This window comes from Lytechinus variegatus, chromosome 12, assembly GCF_018143015.1.
Source record: "Lytechinus variegatus isolate NC3 chromosome 12, Lvar_3.0, whole genome shotgun sequence".
In the NCBI taxonomy this organism is placed as follows: Eukaryota; Metazoa; Echinodermata; class Echinoidea; order Temnopleuroida; family Toxopneustidae; genus Lytechinus; species Lytechinus variegatus.
Genome location: NC_054751.1, coordinates 28,180,110 through 28,199,044, shown reverse-complemented (window position 1 = coordinate 28,199,044; position 18,935 = coordinate 28,180,110). Strand labels below are relative to the sequence as shown.

The 18,935-nt window shown below is 35.2% G+C and overlaps 1 protein-coding gene across 1 annotated transcript in view; it reads right to left on the bottom strand.

The window, feature by feature from the left end:
- Window positions 1-18,935, bottom strand: part of LOC121425015 (WD repeat-containing protein 6-like) — a 45,445-nt gene that overhangs the window by 14,969 nt on the left and 11,541 nt on the right. The window contains exons 11-16 of the mRNA XM_041620947.1: window positions 17,974-18,131; window positions 17,212-17,321; window positions 15,939-16,112; window positions 13,923-14,090; window positions 13,213-13,290; window positions 1,970-2,158 (exon numbers count right to left, since the gene is read on the bottom strand). Coding sequence (XP_041476881.1) covers window positions 1,970-2,158; window positions 13,213-13,290; window positions 13,923-14,090; window positions 15,939-16,112; window positions 17,212-17,321; window positions 17,974-18,131 — 877 coding nt within the window. The remainder of the gene's footprint in view (window positions 1-1,969; window positions 2,159-13,212; window positions 13,291-13,922; window positions 14,091-15,938; window positions 16,113-17,211; window positions 17,322-17,973; window positions 18,132-18,935) is intronic.

The following is an 18,935-nucleotide window of genomic DNA, read 5'->3' as shown; positions in this document are numbered from 1 at the left end:
GAAAAAAAAGGTCATTGGCAATAAGTTGTTTGAGAGCTAATTACAAGGAAATGTTAGTTGGTACCAATGACTGCAGCACTTTAAGAGTTCACTCTAACCCCCCCCCCCCTCAAAATTTTCCACAACCATTCTGCTGCGCATTTTTTTTCCAACCACAATACTGGCTGACCTTTAATAACTTTGAAGGCTTGCACATAATTTGAGATCAAATTTATGATGGCTGGGTGTGCAATTGAAAAATTAAGTGCATGTCAGAGCAAAAATTTTCTCCAAAACGTGATTTTTGTGTACAAAGTCAATGCAAATTGACTTTTTTCATCTTATTCATAAAGATATGATTATTTTTACTTTCATCAGCTGAAATCAATTGATTTAATTAATTATGCTAAAAAGGGATTCTGCTGTTAATTTGATGAATAAACAAACAAGTGGAATGCCTCTGGCCGTCTCACCTGCATCACGCGGTTCAATATAGCAGCAGTGCTGACTTTGAATACTACTCTAACTCGCACAAGATGTTCAGTGATACATGGTTACTCTTATGTCCACTTTTTATGAACTAGACCAATAAACTTACAGAGATATGATGGTTATTCAACAAAAAACCCCAACATGGCCAAAGTTCATTGACCTTACATGACCTTTGACCTTGATCATGTGACCTGAAACTCGCACAGGATGTTCAGTGATACTTGATTACTCTTATGTACAAGTTTCATGAATCAGATCCATAAACTTTCAAAGTTTTGATGGTAATTCAACTGATACACCCACTTCGGCAAAGTTCATTGACCTTTGACCTTGGTCATGTGACCTGAAACGCGCACAGGATGTTCAGTGATATTTGATTACTCATATGTCCAAGTTTAATGAACTAGACTAATAAACTTTCAAAGTTATGATGGTAATTCAACAGATACCCCCGATTTGGCCAAAGTTCATTGACCCTAAATGACCTTTGACCTTAATCATGAGACCTGAAACTTGCACAAAATATTCAGTGATGCTTGATTACTATTATGTCCAAGTTTCATGAATCAGATCCATAAACTTTTAAAGTTATGATGGGAATTCAACAGATATCCCCAATTCGGCCAAAGTTCATTGACCCTAAATGACCTTTGACCTTGGTCATGTGACGTGAAACTCATGCAGGATGTTCAGTGATACTTGATTAACCTTATGTCCAAGTTTCATCAACTAGGTCCATATATTTTTTAAGTTATGATGACATTTCAAAAACTTAACCTCAGGTTAAGATTTCAATGTTGATTCCTCCAACATGGTCTAAGTTCATTGACCCTAAATGACCTTTGACCTTGGTCATGTGACATGAAACTTTAATAGGATGTTCAGTAATACTTGATTGACCTTATGGCCAAGTTTCATGAACTAGGTCCATATACTTTCTAAGTTATGATATCATTTCAAAAACTTAACCTCAGGTTAAGATTTGATGTTGACGCCGCCGCCGCCGTCGCCGTCGCCGCCGCCGCCGCCGCCGTCGCCGCCGCCGTCGGAAAAGCGGCGCCTATAGTCTCACTCTGCTTCGCAGGTGAGACAAAAATCAACATGTAAAAAAAACAAAGAAATACACAAGAAATTCATAAAACAGAATACATACAGTAAAAAATTCTTTTTCAAACCAGTATTTGTTTCATTTGTAATTGTAAGCAATCCTATAAAGAATATTAACACCATAAATTAGCATTCTAGGTTTTTTTAGTGAATTAGAGCAAAAAGTATCATTTGTGTATAAATCAGGATAATTAATTCATGTAAAAAAATCTAATTATTTCCGAAAAATCAACCATAAAGCCTTGTAGATCACATGCCACACAATAATTACCATGCCAATTTACATGGCATTCGCGTGATCGGTGGCCAAGTTCTCAAGGGGGACTTGATTCACCCCCCCCCCGGTCATATAACACCCACAAAAGCCTGGCCTTGTTAGGGTTTAAAATACCTTTAGGATGGTCTGTCGTTGCCAGGCAAGAGATGGCACATGCTGTACGAGGAGCTGTTTCATCTTGATGCATACAAAGGTCATTGAACCATCATCTAACGGAGAGAGATCCCATGACCTATGACCTCCGCCACATGGTATAGTGAGTAGTTCTTCGTTGTTCAATGTACTCCACACTACAAAGTTGACCTGAATAAAAACAAGAAAGTATAAATAAGGAACATTTCCATGACATCATTAACATTTGCACTTAAAAGTATACATGTCCTGAAAAATTCAAACCATTAACCTATTTTCATTTCTACTTTAATTTAATGAAAGGTTGTTTAATTTGGACTAAATCATAATAAGTGTCATTTCTTTATAACATCTTTGGTTCCATGTATATAGTCCAGGATAGAAGAGGCATAACCTTGTTTTATTATATATACAATATGTTTTGATGGTTTCTTGTCAATTCGAGGGTGCTGATTACGAATCTGGATGATGCCACTCGTGTAACCTTGAGCATTTTCCGCAAATTGGCAAAATCCAATATGGCCGCCAAAATATGAAAATTACCCATGAAAATCATAAAATTGTCCACACATTGGCTGTGAAATGCATGAAATTGCATGGCAGGAGTGAAATACAATCTTAAGAAATAATTTTTGAAGAAATATTTATATTCCTGATATTCAAAATGGCCGCCATAGGCCATTGTATACACTATCATGTACAATACGAATAGGGAAAACTAATTTTCACAAAAATTAGCACTAAACTGCAAAAATCGCGATGTATGAACGAAGTAATATATGCAAATCATTATTACTAACGAGATATATCATTTATAATGTCATATATGAGAACATTGCTGTATTTTGATATCTAAAATAGCCGCCACTGGCCCAAACAGTATTGCGCACAATGGCGATGGGGGCCAAAAATTCACAAGAGTGATCACTGAAATGCTTATCATAAAGATTGAACAGGTGGAATACTGACTATAAACATAATTATTAACGAAATATATTATTTATATGCCATGTATGAGGTGAATGTTGTATTTTGATATTCAAAATGGCTGCCATAGGCCCTAAAAGTATAATGCACAATGAGAAATGGTAGAAAGGAAATCACAAGAGTGAGCGCTAAAATGCATATATATGTGATAAATTAATTGGATACTGTCTAAAAACGTATTTTCTAACGAAATATATCATTCAGGTTTCAAGTTTGTGTAAAATACTGTATTTCGACTTTCAAAATGGCCGCCATCAACATTAACACGTCCCGTTAAAGACAGCACGTTAGCCATTTTCTGATTGGTCAATTAAGGACGTCCGATAGTGTGTGCGTGTTACGTGCAGTCTATGACTATGTCTATGTAGTGGGCTAGCTACGTAGCCGTAGCTGTTATTCTTCTTCCTATATCGTTCGTTACTACTTATGAGTAATGTAGATTCGTGCAAAATGATTTCAGATGATTTATGGGTTAAAACACATGTCGATCTATTTAATGTTCACGATATCGTGAACAACAGAGAATCTATGAATTAACCCGAAACAGAATAGAGCTAGCAATACTCGTTGGAGGTAAGGTATGTGTGCGCGCGTACGAAGTTAGATGCGAGACCAGTCGTTTTTCGAAAAAGGAACAGTGCAATTACCACCATTAGATCGAGTACCAAATTCAATCATAAATTCAAGGGAAGCGAGCGCGAGTTCTGCAGCCAGGGGCGGATCCAGCCTTCGCCAATAGGGGGGGGGCGGATTTTTTTTCCAGCCATATTTTTTTCCGATCGGCCGCTCGAAGATGATTTTACGTTTCTTTGAATGGTATAGTCCTAATAGTCACTTTTATTCTTATGAATAAATGTAAATTAGAGAGTCAAAAGGGGCCTAAGCTGTCGATTCTAGCAGAATCTTCTTCGGAGGCAAAATGACTAAATGAATAAATATAAATATATAATATATGTGAATATATATATAATAAATGTAAATATATAATATCATAATCCTCATTTATATAATGCGAGGGCGAAGCGCGTGCTAAATTATTTTGGAAATCTTATGTATTTTTTTCCTAAAATTTTGAACATTCTGGGCAATGTTTAATATCCCGAAAAAGATGTGTATGCAAATGAGTAATTACTACGAACGTGAAGTGCGATCAGAAATGAACTGATGGAAAAAGGTACTGCTTGCAGTTAGCAAGGCATGAATACGTTACATATATTTGAAAAATCAAATAATGCGATTGCGAAGCGCGAGCTGAAATTTTTTGACATTTTTACCAAAGGAATGGAAATTCTCAGCACTTTTTGTAACTTAAACAGAATAGGTATATAACTAAACATTGATGCGAACGCAGCGCGAGCAGAAAATTTAGACCTACTGAACGAGACACTTTATTCAAGTTTGTAAATCATGAAAAGGATGAGTAAGTGGGGGTCTTCTTACATTAATAATGCGAGCGCAGAGCGCGAGCAGAAAAGATACCTGTTAAGGACTGCTTGGACTTAGCCATGAAGACGTTACATATTTCAACAGTCAAATAATGCGAGGCGCGAGCTGAAAGATTTTGACATTTCTACATAAAAAATGTAAAAATTTAATCAATTTGTTTTAATCGTGAACAGGATAGGTATATAACGAAACAATTGATGCAAGTGCGAAGCGCTAGAGGAAAAAAAATGATTCACTCTATTCCTGTTTTGTAAATCATGAAAAAGTGAGTAATAGGGAATCTTCCTGCATTAACAATGCGAGCACAAAGCGCGAGCAGAAAATTTTTGACATTGTGATCTGAAACTGGATAATGATTTTAATAAAGAACAAGTTGAGTATCTGAATAAACATGCGCGTGCGTATTTCATATTTAGACATAGAATCTAGGCATTCTTAATACACTCTTATCACGATATTCCGATCAGAAAAAAAAGTCAATATCAGCTCTATATTTCAAGCACTTTGTAGGAAAAATTTGAGGTGGATATATGGATCGCACTTAATAAAGAACTGATATTTTTTTATCATTATTTTAAATTTTAACATAGGACATGGACATCATTAGGACATGCATATGAAAATGACTATATCCCTATTCCTCTTGCTAAGCGGGAGATGAAACAAAGGGGACAAATTAATTATCAAATTAATATCTTATTCATAAATCTGATGACATTATGGACTGAAAACTGGACATTCCAAGCACTTTTGTAATTATAAATAGGATGCATCAGTTAATATGTTTTAACCATTAGGGCGAGTGCAAATCGAAAGCCAAAATTTTTGGTAAAATGTCATGGAAACGAGATTTTAAGAGGTTTGTTGTACATGTATAATCAATATTACGAGATACACAACTCGCCAATCAAAATGCGAGCGTGCAGCGCTAGCTGGTACATTTTGACAATCAGACATGAAAAGGGACATTTTGAAAACTTGATGGAATACACGAAAATAATAGGTACTTGGTACTAGACAAATCAAATTTTGCGAGCACGCAGCGCGGTCAGAAATTGTTTATATTCAGACCATATAATAGACATTTTTAGAGCACTTTTTAAAAATCAATTTGCAAAATCAAACAAAGTAACGAAAGTTCGTTTTCCGAGCTGAAATATATTTGTATATTGAGTTCAAAATTTGATATTTTAAGCTCCATATTGAGCAAGATAATGTAAATCACCTAAAACGCAATGCGAGCGCGAGCGAAAATTGTATTATAGGGAAACGAAAGATTTTTATTTTCCAAGTCCCCCCCCCCCCCTCATCTTATTTCATTCAATTGTCTTCGTCCTCTTATGTTTCCCCTTATTTTTTCCTCTCTTTTCCGTTCTTTTTCTTTTTTTGCTCTCTTTCTCCTTTTTCCTTTTATTTTTTGCTCCGCCAATAGGGGGGGGGGGGGCGGGCCCCTCTGGATCCGCCTATGTGCAGCATACCAGTGGAGTTGAAATTTGAAAACAGTAACAACATCAACTCGTAGATTATATTGCCCCATTATAAAAGCATCTATAGTATTAGTCTAATTTAATATGATTTCATGAATTTACAATTTACAAAAAAAAAATTACTTGGCGGAAGATTCAATGCACTAAGAGTTAGAAAAAATAAATGTTTTAATTTTAGGGTAAGGTAGATAGGACTATTTAATTTTGTAAATATATTTTCATCATGATCATTTTCAATATACAAGGCAAAAATGTTGTAGCAAAAAAAATAAAAATACATTTAATAATTTCATGAAGCCATTGCATGCAAAACAAGATTTTCTTTTCAGTAAGCACATTTAGACATCTACAGAAGTTTGCATAACCTGTTAATTTATGTATATGTCACGAAAATGGCAACAAAACTTTCTCTAAATGTCATGTAGACTATATGTCAAGAAAATGGCAACACGGCTGTCTCTAAATGTCACTATAGACTATATGTCATGAAAATGGCAACACGGCGGTCTCTAATTGTCATATAAATTATGTCAAGAAAATGGCAACACGGCTGTCTTTAATTGTTATATGAACTATGTCAAGAAAATGGCAACACAGCTGTCTATAATTGTCATATAGACTATATGTCATGAAAATGGCAACACGGCTGTCTCTAATTGTAATATGTCTATGTCAAGAAAACGGCAACACGGCTGTCTCTATATAATTGTTATATAGACTATATGTCATGAAAATGACAACACGGCTGTCTCTATATAGACTATATATCAAGAAAACGGCAACACGGCTGTCTCTATATGTCATGAAAATGGCAACACGGCTGTCTCTAATTGTCATATAGACTATAATATGTTAAGAAAATGGTAACACATGCAGTCGTTTTGTCATTTTCATGACATATATGTACTTTTAGAGACAGCCGTGTTGCCCTTTTTTGACATTTAGCGACAGCCGTTTTGTCATTTTCATGACATAGTCTATATGCACTTTTAGAAACAGCCGTGTTGCCAAGTTCATGACGAAATTATAGTAATCGCTATTCAGGGACTATGATATCTTCGCTATTGTATTTCTGTATAGGAGGTACAGAGTGTCCAAGTCTGACAATTGACCTAGTGTTCCCGGATTACTCGCCTCATAATAGCCGCCGCCCTAATCACGCCCCCGCGGCTTTTAGTGTGCCGAAACCCCGCCCCCTCCTATTATACTGTGACGTAACTCTAAATGCACACCCTGACACACTTAATTAAGAGCTGTGTGAAGACATTCTATCAGTAGGCATCAACATCATCAAGGAAATTAAGTATGAGGAATATACACATAAATGTTAAAGTTGAAGTTTTTCTCCATCATGATGTCCGACGACGGGCCTCTATAACTTTATATTTCACGGCCTTCCAAAAAACATCAAAATCGGCTGTCAATTAACGCTGACCGCGGCTGCCTTGCATGCAGACTCGTTTCATAGTGAGGAGTCATATATTAAAATATAATCTTCAATTTATGCACTATATATTTACCTTATAAGAAGCATATTTAAGTCCATCAATATAAAACGGTCCATTTTTCCCATAGCACATAATGTTTTAACATTTCGAAAAGGTCTCATTTATGTATTCCAAATAATGTTTTGTAATAATGTTTTTATAACAATAATAAAACAAAATCATACGATTAATATTTTAATAATGTTTTGACAAAAATGTTGTATGCTAAAAGAAAATAGTGTTTTTGAACATCGTTATAACGTTTCCCAAAAAGCAAAAAAAAAAACGTTTTAATAACATTTTAAAATGTTCTATTCTATTAGGAAATGATCACCCCCTACAAGTGGTTAAGTCTTACAAATATCTTGGCATCATTTTCATGACATATAGTCGATTTGACAATTAGAGACAGCCGTGTTGCCATTTTCATGACATATAGTCTATATGACAATTAGAGACAGCCGTGTTGCCATTTTCTTGACATAGTTCATATAACAATTAGAGACAGCCGTGTTGCCATTTTCATGACATATAGTCTACATAATAGAGACAGTCGTGTTGCCATTTTCATGACATATAGTCTATAATAGAGACAGCCGTGTTGCCATTTTCATGACATAGTTATATGACAATTAGAGACAGCCGTGTTGCCATTTTCTCGACATATAGTTCATATGACAATTATGTTGCCATTTTCATGACATATAGTCTACATAATAGAGACAGCCGTGTTGCCATTTTCATGACATATAGTCTATATGAGAATTAGAGACAGCCGTGTTGCCATTTTCTTGACATAGTTCATATAACAATTAAAGACAGCCGTGTTGCCATTTTCTTGACATAGTCATATGACAATTAGAGACAGCCGTGTTGCCATTTTCTTGACATAGTTATATGACTATTAGAGACAGCCGTGTTGCCATTTTCTTGACATAGTCATATGACAATTAGAAACAGCCGTGTTGCCATTTTCTTGACATAGTTATATGACAATTAGAGACAGCCGTGTTGCCATTTTCTTGACATAGTTATATGACAATTAGAGACAGCCGTGTTGCCATTTTCTCGACATATAGTTCATATGACAATTATGTTGCCATTTTCATGACATATAGTCTACATAATAGAGACAGCCGTGTTGCCATTTTCATGACATATAGTCTATATGAGAATTAGAGACAGCCGTGTTGCCATTTTCTTGACATAGTTCATATAACAATTAAAGACAGCCGTGTTGCCATTTTCTTGACATAGTCATATGACAATTAGAGACAGCCGTGTTGCCATTTTCTTGACATAGTTATATGACTATTAGAGACAGCCGTGTTTCCATTTTCTTGACATAGTCATATGACAATTAGAGACAGCCGTGTTGCCATTTTCATGACATATAGTCATATGACAATTAGAGACAGCCGTGTTGCCATTTTCTTGACATAGTCATATGACAATTAGAGACAGCCGTGTTGCCATTTTCATGACATATAGTCATATGACAATTAGAGACAGCCGTGTTGCCATTTTCTTGACATATAGTTCATATGACAATTAGAGACAGCCGTGTTGCCATTTTCTTGACATAGTCATATGACAATTAGAGACAGCCGTGTTGCCATTTTCTTGACATATAGTTTATATGACATTTAGAGACAGCCGTGTTGCCATTTTCTTGACATATAGTCTATATGACATTTAGAGACAGCCGTGTTGCCATTTTCGTGACATATACATAAATTAACAGGTTATGCAAACTTCTGTCTAAATTTGCTTACTGAAAAGAAAATCTTGTTTGGCATGCAATGGCTTCATGAAATTATTAAATGTATTTTTATTTTTTTGTATTTGAAATTCTATTACAATATTTAGGGCCTGCTATAACATTTTTGCCTTGTATATTGAAAATGATCATGATGAAAATATATTTACAAAATTAAATAGTCCTATCTACCTTACCCTAAAATTAAAATATTTATTTTTTCTAACTCTTAGTGCATTGAATCTTCCGCCAAGTATTTTTTTTGTAAATTGTAAATTCATGAAATCATATTAAATTAGACTAATAGATGCTTTTATAGTGGGGCAATATAATCTACGAGTTGATGTTTTCAAATTTCAACTCCACTGGTATGCTGCAGAACTCGCGCTCGCTTCCCTTGAATTTATGATTGAATTTGGTACTCTAATGGTGGTAATTGCACTGTTCCATTTTCGAAAAACGACTGGTCTCGCATCTAACTTCGTACGCGCGCACACATACCTTACCTCTAACGAGTATTGCTAGCTCTACTACTATTCTGTTTCGGGTTCATAGATTCTCTGTTGTTCACGATATCGTGAACATTAAATAGATCGACATGTGTTTTAACCCATAAATCATCTGAAACCAATTCGCAAGAATCTACATTACTCATAAGTCGTAACGAAAGATAGAGGAAGAAGGAGAACAGCTAGTACGGCTACGCCCGGTGGGGTCACTCAGCCGCAAAGGGGGGACACGTATGACCGTTACCACAAATGCAAGTGACCCCCTATTGCAGTCAATTTCAAGGACATTTTGTGAAATTTACCCCCCTATTTTCACGCAAAACAAGGACAAAATTGCGGTAAAATGGTACCTTGAAACACCCCTAATTATAAGATTGTAAGGACACTTTTGCCCATTTCGCAAATTTACCCCTAATTACCGTATTTCAAGGACAGGGCATTTACACCCTTTCCTCATTAGAGGAAATTGCAACACAGGCGTCAGAGTGCTCAGTCCTTAAAGATGACCAAGAGCCATGTCATACTGATACAATAATCCAAAAGAACTTTATTTTTCTTGAAAAATAAGAAAAGTAGAATTCTTTGTAAAAATAATAGTTGTCCATATAAAGATACAGAGCATGATGCGCGCGCATTATGCGGCTGGTGACTCGGCGACAGATTTTACTTCCCGTAATCGTTCTCCCCTTTTTCCTGACCCCTATTTCCATCAGATCGAGGACGGTGAGCACCCCTATTTTCACTACTTCGAGGAGTGTTCTGTCCGCGGACGTTCCGTAAAATTGACCCCTTTTCCCGCGATTTTGGTAACGGTCATGCGGTCCCCAAGTCATATTGAGTGACCCCACCGGGCGGCTACGTAGCTGGCATTAAATAGACTGCACGTAACACGCACACACTATCGGACGTCCTTAATTGACCAATCAGAAAATGGCTAACGTGCTGTCTTTAACGGGACGTATCCTGTATTATGTACAATGCAAAGTGGGAAACCAATATTCACAGGAGTGAGCACCATAATGCTCGTAACAGTGATCTATGAGTAAAATATTGTCTGAAAGCATAATTTCTATTAAGATATATCATTTATTCTGCCAGTTAGCTGATAAATACGGTTATTTTAAAGTCAAAATGGCTGCTACAGTCCCTTACGGTATTATGCACAATATGAATGGGAACAAATCATTTCAACAGAATTTAGCTTTGCTTGGTCAAATGGTGATGTATGATTGGAATGTTGTCTGAAAACATGATTTATAACAAAATATATCATATCTTGTGTAATTTAGGTGATAAATACTGTATTTCAACATTCAAAATGGCTGCCATATGCCCATTTTGTGAACATTATTTATCTCCACCCAAATTGTATATTATACGATAAGTGCCTATGGTGGCCATTTTCAATTTAAAAAATGCAGCATTTATCACCTTAATTACACAACATTATGATATATCTCGTTAGAAACCATGGTTTTAGACAATAATTCACCCTTACATCACAATTAACAATTATATGCAATATTTAGAGTCGAGCAAAGCCAAATTCTGTCAAAATTATATGTCCCATGTTACAATGTACACAATACTTTTAGGACCTATATGGCAGCCATTTTGGATTTCAAAGAACAGCATTTATCATACCTCCACCATGTCCACGACCCATATGTGATGTTTTTAGTTAGAAATAATGTTTAAGACAATATCTTTACTCGTACATCACAGTTATATGCATTTAATGATTCTCACTCTTGTGAAAATTTGTTTCCCTGTTCGCATAGTAATTTAGTTAGGGCTAGTATGGTATTTTGAATGTCAAAAAAAGTATTTATCATCTATATGGAAGAAGAAATGCGATGATTAAAAAAAAGGTTTTCAAATAACGTGTTACTCATACAACAGGATTATATGGATGTCATAGTCTAGCATAATCCAAATTATATGTCCCAATTCACATTTCAAATAATACTGTTAGGGCATATATGGGCCATTTTGAATTTCATAATACAGTATTTATCACATGTATGACTAAAGAAATGATATATCTTGCTATAAAACATGTTGGCAGGCAATATTTTACTCATAGATCACAATTACATGCATTTTATGTTTCTTACTCGTGTGAAAATTAGTTTCTCCATTCGCATTGTACATGATGAATATAGGGGCTATGGCGGCCATTTTGAATTTCAAAATACACCATTCACCACGTAAATGGCATATTTACAATAATGTTTTTAGTCAGTATTCCACCTGTTCAATCTTTATAATAAGCATTTCAGTGATCACTCTTGTGAATTTTTGGCCCCCATCGCCATTGTGCGCAATACTGTTTGGGCCAGTGGCGGCTATTTTAGATATCAAAATACAGCAATGTTCTCATATATGACATTATAAATGATATATCTCGTTAGTAATAATGATTTGCATATATTACTTCGTTCATACATCGCGATTTTTGCAGTTTAGTGCTAATTTTTGTGAAAATTAGTTTTCCCTATTCGTATTGTACATGATAGTGTATACAATGGCCTATAGCGGCCATTTTGAATATCAGGAATATAAATATTTCTTCAAAAATTATTTCTTAAGATTGTATTTCACTCCTGCCATGCAATTTCATGCATTTCACAGCCAATGTGTGGACAATTTTATGATTTTCATGGGTAATTTTCATATTTTGGCGGCCATATTGGATTTTGCCAATTTGCGGAAAATGCTCAAGGTTACACGAGTGGCATCATCCAGATTCGTAATCAGCACCCTCGAATTGACAAGAAACCATCAAAAAATATTGTATATATAAAAAAACAAGGTTTGGTCAATTTTCTATGGGGCCTATCCTGGACTAATATACCCAAATGTTCAAGAGAAAGAAATTCAGCAAGAATTAATCCACACTGTGCTGCACTGAACCCAGGTGAGGTGGTAGCTCAAACTAGCGAACAGTGCTACATAAATCCTGCTATTATTATAATTAATGATGAAGGAATGATTCATGGTGGTATCACATAAAGCTATTTGAAAGTTACAAACAGCTTTACACTTGACTAATGACCTAGCCTTGGGTGCCAAATTAAATATTTACTAAATTATTTCGATTCCCTCCAGCTTAAGTTGAGATCTGATATGTAGACTAATTTTTTATGTGATTAGAGTTATCTGGTGCTAATTAGCAATAGCAGCTTGTATTTTTAAAGAGTTCAAATTCCTGTTGTTATCAAGCATCTAAATGAAAAGTTTATAAACTTGTCAAAATTTTAGTAACAATCACTCGCCTTACATGTATGTTCAATATAGGATAAATTTGGGGTAAAGCCTATCTTCTTAAGAAGAAGAACATGTCACTAGTCATTCATTAACTTATGCAAAACCTGTAAAAAGTTTTCTAAAAGTTGTCCATAAATCATGAAAAGCTTTTAAATTGACTGTCGTATAAATTTCAAGATTGATATATTGACCACAATATAAATCAATCATGAAAATCAGTTGTACGATCATGGTACGATCAGTAATTACGTTCTGTGGTCTGGCTACCTGGACTACTTACTGAATGAAAACCAAGAACAAGCAGATCACCATCTTCTGTGAAAACAAGCTTTTCCAACCATTCAAACCCTTTGTATACCTGAATGAAAAAGTATCACAGAAGAGATAGGATTGATATTTTCTATCGTTTGTAACTTTTTGTACATGGTTTGCAATAGACATACATGTATGATTAATCGTACAATTAATTGTTTTTTTTTCAGTTACAGGGCTAAGATATACCAAGTGAGATGTTTCAGATCATGTTTCCACTGTTTTACAGTATATCTTCAACCCCAGATGTTCCCTTTGTTTTATACGTTTGCCCCAAATGAGGGCAACATTTCATGACATATTCTGTCACACACACAATCAAGTTTCTGCCTTGTTTGCCTCCTCAAAACAGACACATACTAGTAATTCATCATTTATGTTTTCACTCTTTTTAGAAATATGCCCCCAGGCCTTTTGGATCTGCATGGACAATTTATTTCATTTTCATTAGTTTAGCATTACAGCTCTACCTAATATTTACAAGTTAGCTTTGAAAAATATATAATTTAAAAAAATGCATACTGACAGATATTAAGAAAGATAATAATCCCATTCAAAGTACATATTCATCACAGCAAAAATAAACTAAAATTGAAATAAAAATAGGTCAGCTTCAGGAAACATACCTTGATGTTTTATCCAAATATGAAAAAAAATATGAATTTTAACTCTTCAAACCTTGTGAGTATTTTCCAATCTGATCTCTCCTTGCTCCGTAATGCAATACTGACGATACGTCCCATCCCTTCCAGCACTGTAAACTGATCCATCATACTGACAGACAAAAGAGGTTCCAGCCTTGCCATGTATTCCTGGTATAGAACTAACTGGACCAGGCCTATCATTCTAGGGTAAGGAAAGACAAATTTATCAAAATCAAAATGATTTTGGATGGAATGCAATCAAATAACTTAAGTAGTATATACAGGGTGTATAAGTATCATAAAACAGAAAAATATATATACACATGTATGTGTGTGTGTCAAAGATAAAGAGTACAAAATGTGTAATTTCTGTGATTTTTTTGCAAAAAAAGCATGGCATTGATGTTGGGTCTTTTTTCAATACATGGTCCCACATGTGTTTATCTGTGTTAGCAATCTCCAGTGTGCTCATTTTTCAGCTCAGATTTCATGAATTATTAAGTTAGGCCTATGTTAACATACAAATCTAGATCTACAATGACATGGCAACGACTGACCTTTATTTAAAAGATATTTTTTCATGATATCATTATTCGATATTACTACCAAAGGTTATCATTTATTACAAAGACTTTTTTTCATGAAATTATTATTCCATATGACATGACAACAACTAGTAATCAGCATTTTATTTATCTCCATTGATCTTCAATCAGTTAGTCTATCAATTGGTCTACCTGCCATTTGGTCTACTCTAAACTTGGTCTTATACCCACTTTGCCCAGTTGGTCTAATTTCCAATTCCTCTACTATTAGACCAAATGGGTGAAGCCTAAATGGAAATTAGACAAATGGCAAATGGGCTAAACAGCATCTAGGCTGAATGGTCAGTAGACAAAATGTTTGTAGATGTAGAGACAGTGATTTTCCACTATTGCGAAAAACGGACTGAATTCACAGAAAGGGCTATTTAAAACGGAAAGTGGCATTTTAAGCGGAAAATAACGGAAAACATATTTTTCCTCAAAATACACAGAACAGCAACAGAAATTACTCCAAAATCTCAACAAAATATTAAATGGCCACAAAACCCAGAAAACAAGATCTCATTTCACTACAATCATGACAATTATCATGACTGCATTCGACTTCATCACACTCGATCGTGTATCCTTCCTTTGTGCTCACCGAAGATGTAACAGCATGTGCACGATATCAGGGTCTTGAAATCCAAAATGGCGGATAGGCGAAAATCATTGACTGTTAAAAAAGATGTCAAAAAACCCCAACATGATTGATAAAATTTCATTTAACCATAAAATAATACTAATAATGTGAAAGGTAAGGATGTATTTATGTTAAATGTGTTTGTCAAAATATTTTGTGTACCAGCATAGATCCGATTAGAATGGATTCTATTGCGATGCTGGTACAGTAGCAGATATAAATTTTGACCAGCGCGAATGTGATATTGCTATTCAATGGGAAACGGAATTGTCACTTTTTATGTACACAAAGTCTAAGGGGAAACAGAATTTCTGTTTTCTGACAAGCTGAAACAGAATTAGAGATTTTCTGAAAAGAAAAGAAAATTTTTTTAAATGGAAAATCACTGTCCCTATAGATGAACTAGGATTAGACCATGTAGCAGGGGTGTGAGTGGTCACGAATAAAAAGATCTGAAAAAAGCTGAAGAGTCTGAAAAGTCTGAAATAGAAAGAGCTCCTATACTTTTTTTTACAGAGGAAAGCCAAAAATAAGTTCAAATCAAGATGAATTTTTTTTTAAATCTGAACTCTCACACCCCTGATGTAGGAGGAGACCAAATGAAGAGTAGACATACCAGTTGTAGATTAATAAGTAATCTACCGATCGGGTGGGTGTTTCATGAAGCTGTTCATCGGTTTCAAGTGACTTTATGAATGACTTTACAAACGATCTGTGATCCTTTCTCCTGTTAAATGGTAAACACCAAATCTCCATTGGTGTTGATTTAGTTCCAAAGAAAGGGTCACCAGTCATCTGTAAAGTCATCCATCAGTATGCCAACCTGCATGTGGCTGCACTGATAGAGATGGACCGATCCCCTTCTGTCCCCGCATATAAACCGATCTTCACCGTAGAGTGTGACTGAGGTAGCCCAACGCTGCTTACACGGGGGCAGGGTGAAGTGGGCATGGGCATGCAAGGCCAGTGAAGGGCTCTCTGTAACTTTCCACCATGTCTGCATAAGGAATACATGAACATAAATTAATTAGATGTCTGCTTAGAGCCCATTTACAAACAAGTATATGGGACCACACATATCGTCGTACGCACCACGAACCGTCCTCTCTGGAATAGATACAGTGCGCTATCGCGCCTCGCGATATCTCCACGAACCGTCCGCTCTGATACGATGCCCAGTGTAGCGTAAATAATTCACTTCAAGGAAATATAAAGATACGGGATGGAACTTTGGAACCTGAACTATCAAACGAAGACACAGGTAAATAACTTGCTCTCCTTGTAGTTGCACTTATTGCTGGTTTTAAAAAAGCTTTTCTTTAAATGCGTTTTCTGTAAAACTAACTTTCGCATTGAAGTGCGCAGAGAGCACGGTTCGTGATGCGTGCGACGATATATTTGATTTCCCATCATTTTTTTTTTTGGGGGGGAAAGGGTTATATTTCCAATTATAAGAGTTAATTCATTTTTGTAGACTTTTTCACCACTTTCTCTTTATCGTGATTTACATAACAGCTGGAGAAGACAAACACATTTTCTTACAGGCATTTTTATAATTTTAACCCATAATTGTTAAAAGCTACTGCAATCGTTGAATCTGATTTGCTAAGAGCTAATTTTGGCAGTGACAAGCAATTCCAAGATCCTAGCATAAAGCTGCTGAAATTCAATCTTTAGGATAATAATAATAAGAATGGATATATGGATGGATGGTGGGTGGATGGATAGATGAAGGGATGGATGGATGAATAAAAGAATAGATGAATGAATGGGTGGATGGTTTGAAATGTGAATGAATGAATGAATGAAGGAATGGATGAATGGACAGATGAATGAATGAATAAAAAAAAGGATGGATGAATAAATGAATGAATGGATGGGGATGGATGGATGGGTGGATGGATGAATGAATGAAAGTATGGATGGATAGATTGAATGAATAAAAGAATGGATGAATGAATGAAAGGATGGATGGTTGGATGGATGAATTAATAAATGATGAATGAAGGAATTAATTAAATGAATGAATAAACAAATGATAAATGAATGAAATGATGTGTATACTTCGTGTAAATAAAAGACATACTGGTACTTACAAGCATTCCATTCAGTCCAGAAGAGAAAAGGTCTTCATTGCTCGCCCAAGTAACATTAACAACATTCCCATCATGTGCTTTTACTTCGGTTTCACTGATCACAAATCCATCTAATTTGAAAAGAAAAAAGAAATAAGACACAATAATTATCCTGACATTGCAGGCAATTTATGAAAAAAAATTTTGTTCATCAATCATGTTTTGGCAATAAGAGAGTGTAAAATGTCCAAATAAATGATTTTTAAAATCAGAGTTAACTACATAAAAGGGTACAAAAGAAAAAAAACAACAAAAGATTTTAAATGAGTGTCATAGTACCAAGAACTAGTGTTGGTAATAGAGTCCAGACTTCAGTTTAGATGTAAGGATAATGGAATTCTCAAATTGAAAGTCTGGGGAATATTTTGAAGATGCTGGCATGATGATCTCAAGCTACGAGCTGACATATGCAGCACTACAAGATCTTGTACACATTTTAGCCCCAATCCATTTGTGGTGTTCCAAATGAAAAAAATAAAACACATTCTAAATGTTTATATATGCTAACCAAAACACATTCCTTGTTCCATATAAGAACAATATAACATGTGAATTATTATTGATTCCAACCAATGTAAATATACATTAATATTTAGACTTTCCAAACGAAAACAACATAAATAGTTCCGTACAATGCTTGTAGATTCTAACCCAATTTTGTTCAATACAACAACGAATGGGCCAACATGGGCCAACAAGCAAGAATGTGGATATTTAGCCCACCTTCACCTAATGAGATGAGTTTGAGGTAGCCATTGATGTTGCCGATAGCAACCATTGGTGATGACGGTGGAGAAGCCATGACACTGTAGGACCGATAATTCCCATCATGCATCACAAGATGGTACGTTGATGAAATATTGGACCAACCAAACAAATACCTGTGGAAAAGGAAGATAGAAAATACAAAACTCCAACTTTGTGTTTAATGCATTTGTTACCCATTAATAAGTTAATGAAGTTAGCTTTTCACTGTATCCATGGTTCTCCCCCAGAATATAATGTTAATTTCTTGATACCATACAACCCTCCTCGATGTTTGAGATCTTCTGATTCCAAATTGCTGTGCAGTTCCTAAATCCAATAAATCATGGAGGGATTGGTCATTTGCACATGTTTGACCTTCCTTGTGGAAACAGTTGCCATATTCCATTCGTAATATTTCAAATATCGATTGTTTCAAAATTGCTCTAAAAACCCATTTGTTTAAAATTGCCTTCCAGTAGTTTTCCTCTCATTATTATAACTGTGTTTCTTTAATCCTTTGTCTTTTCCTGCTCCATATTATCTTTCTTTAATATTTCTTTTCCCCAGCGCCTTGGGCACATAATCATTGTAGATCTGGTGCTTTAAATATACTCTACAACATTATTTTTTTTTTGTATTAAAGGTACCTCATAAGTTTTTTTACAAGGTAAAAGGCTTTTTATGGCAGCTTTCCTGTATTCCCCATTGTATTGTCTCAGAAGAGAAGTGATAATGAGAGGCCGCTTACAGGATTCCCATGCAAAAGACAAAGCTTTGACTTTTGACAAGATACCTAACATTCCTAACAAGAAATTAACATTTTTCTCCTCATGATTATTTTGATCGCCACAACTTTTTTTCTCTTTAAGCTTGAATCAGAAATGAAGAGCTGCAAGCCTTTGGAAGACTGAATATTAGTATTATATAGTCCCTGAAAA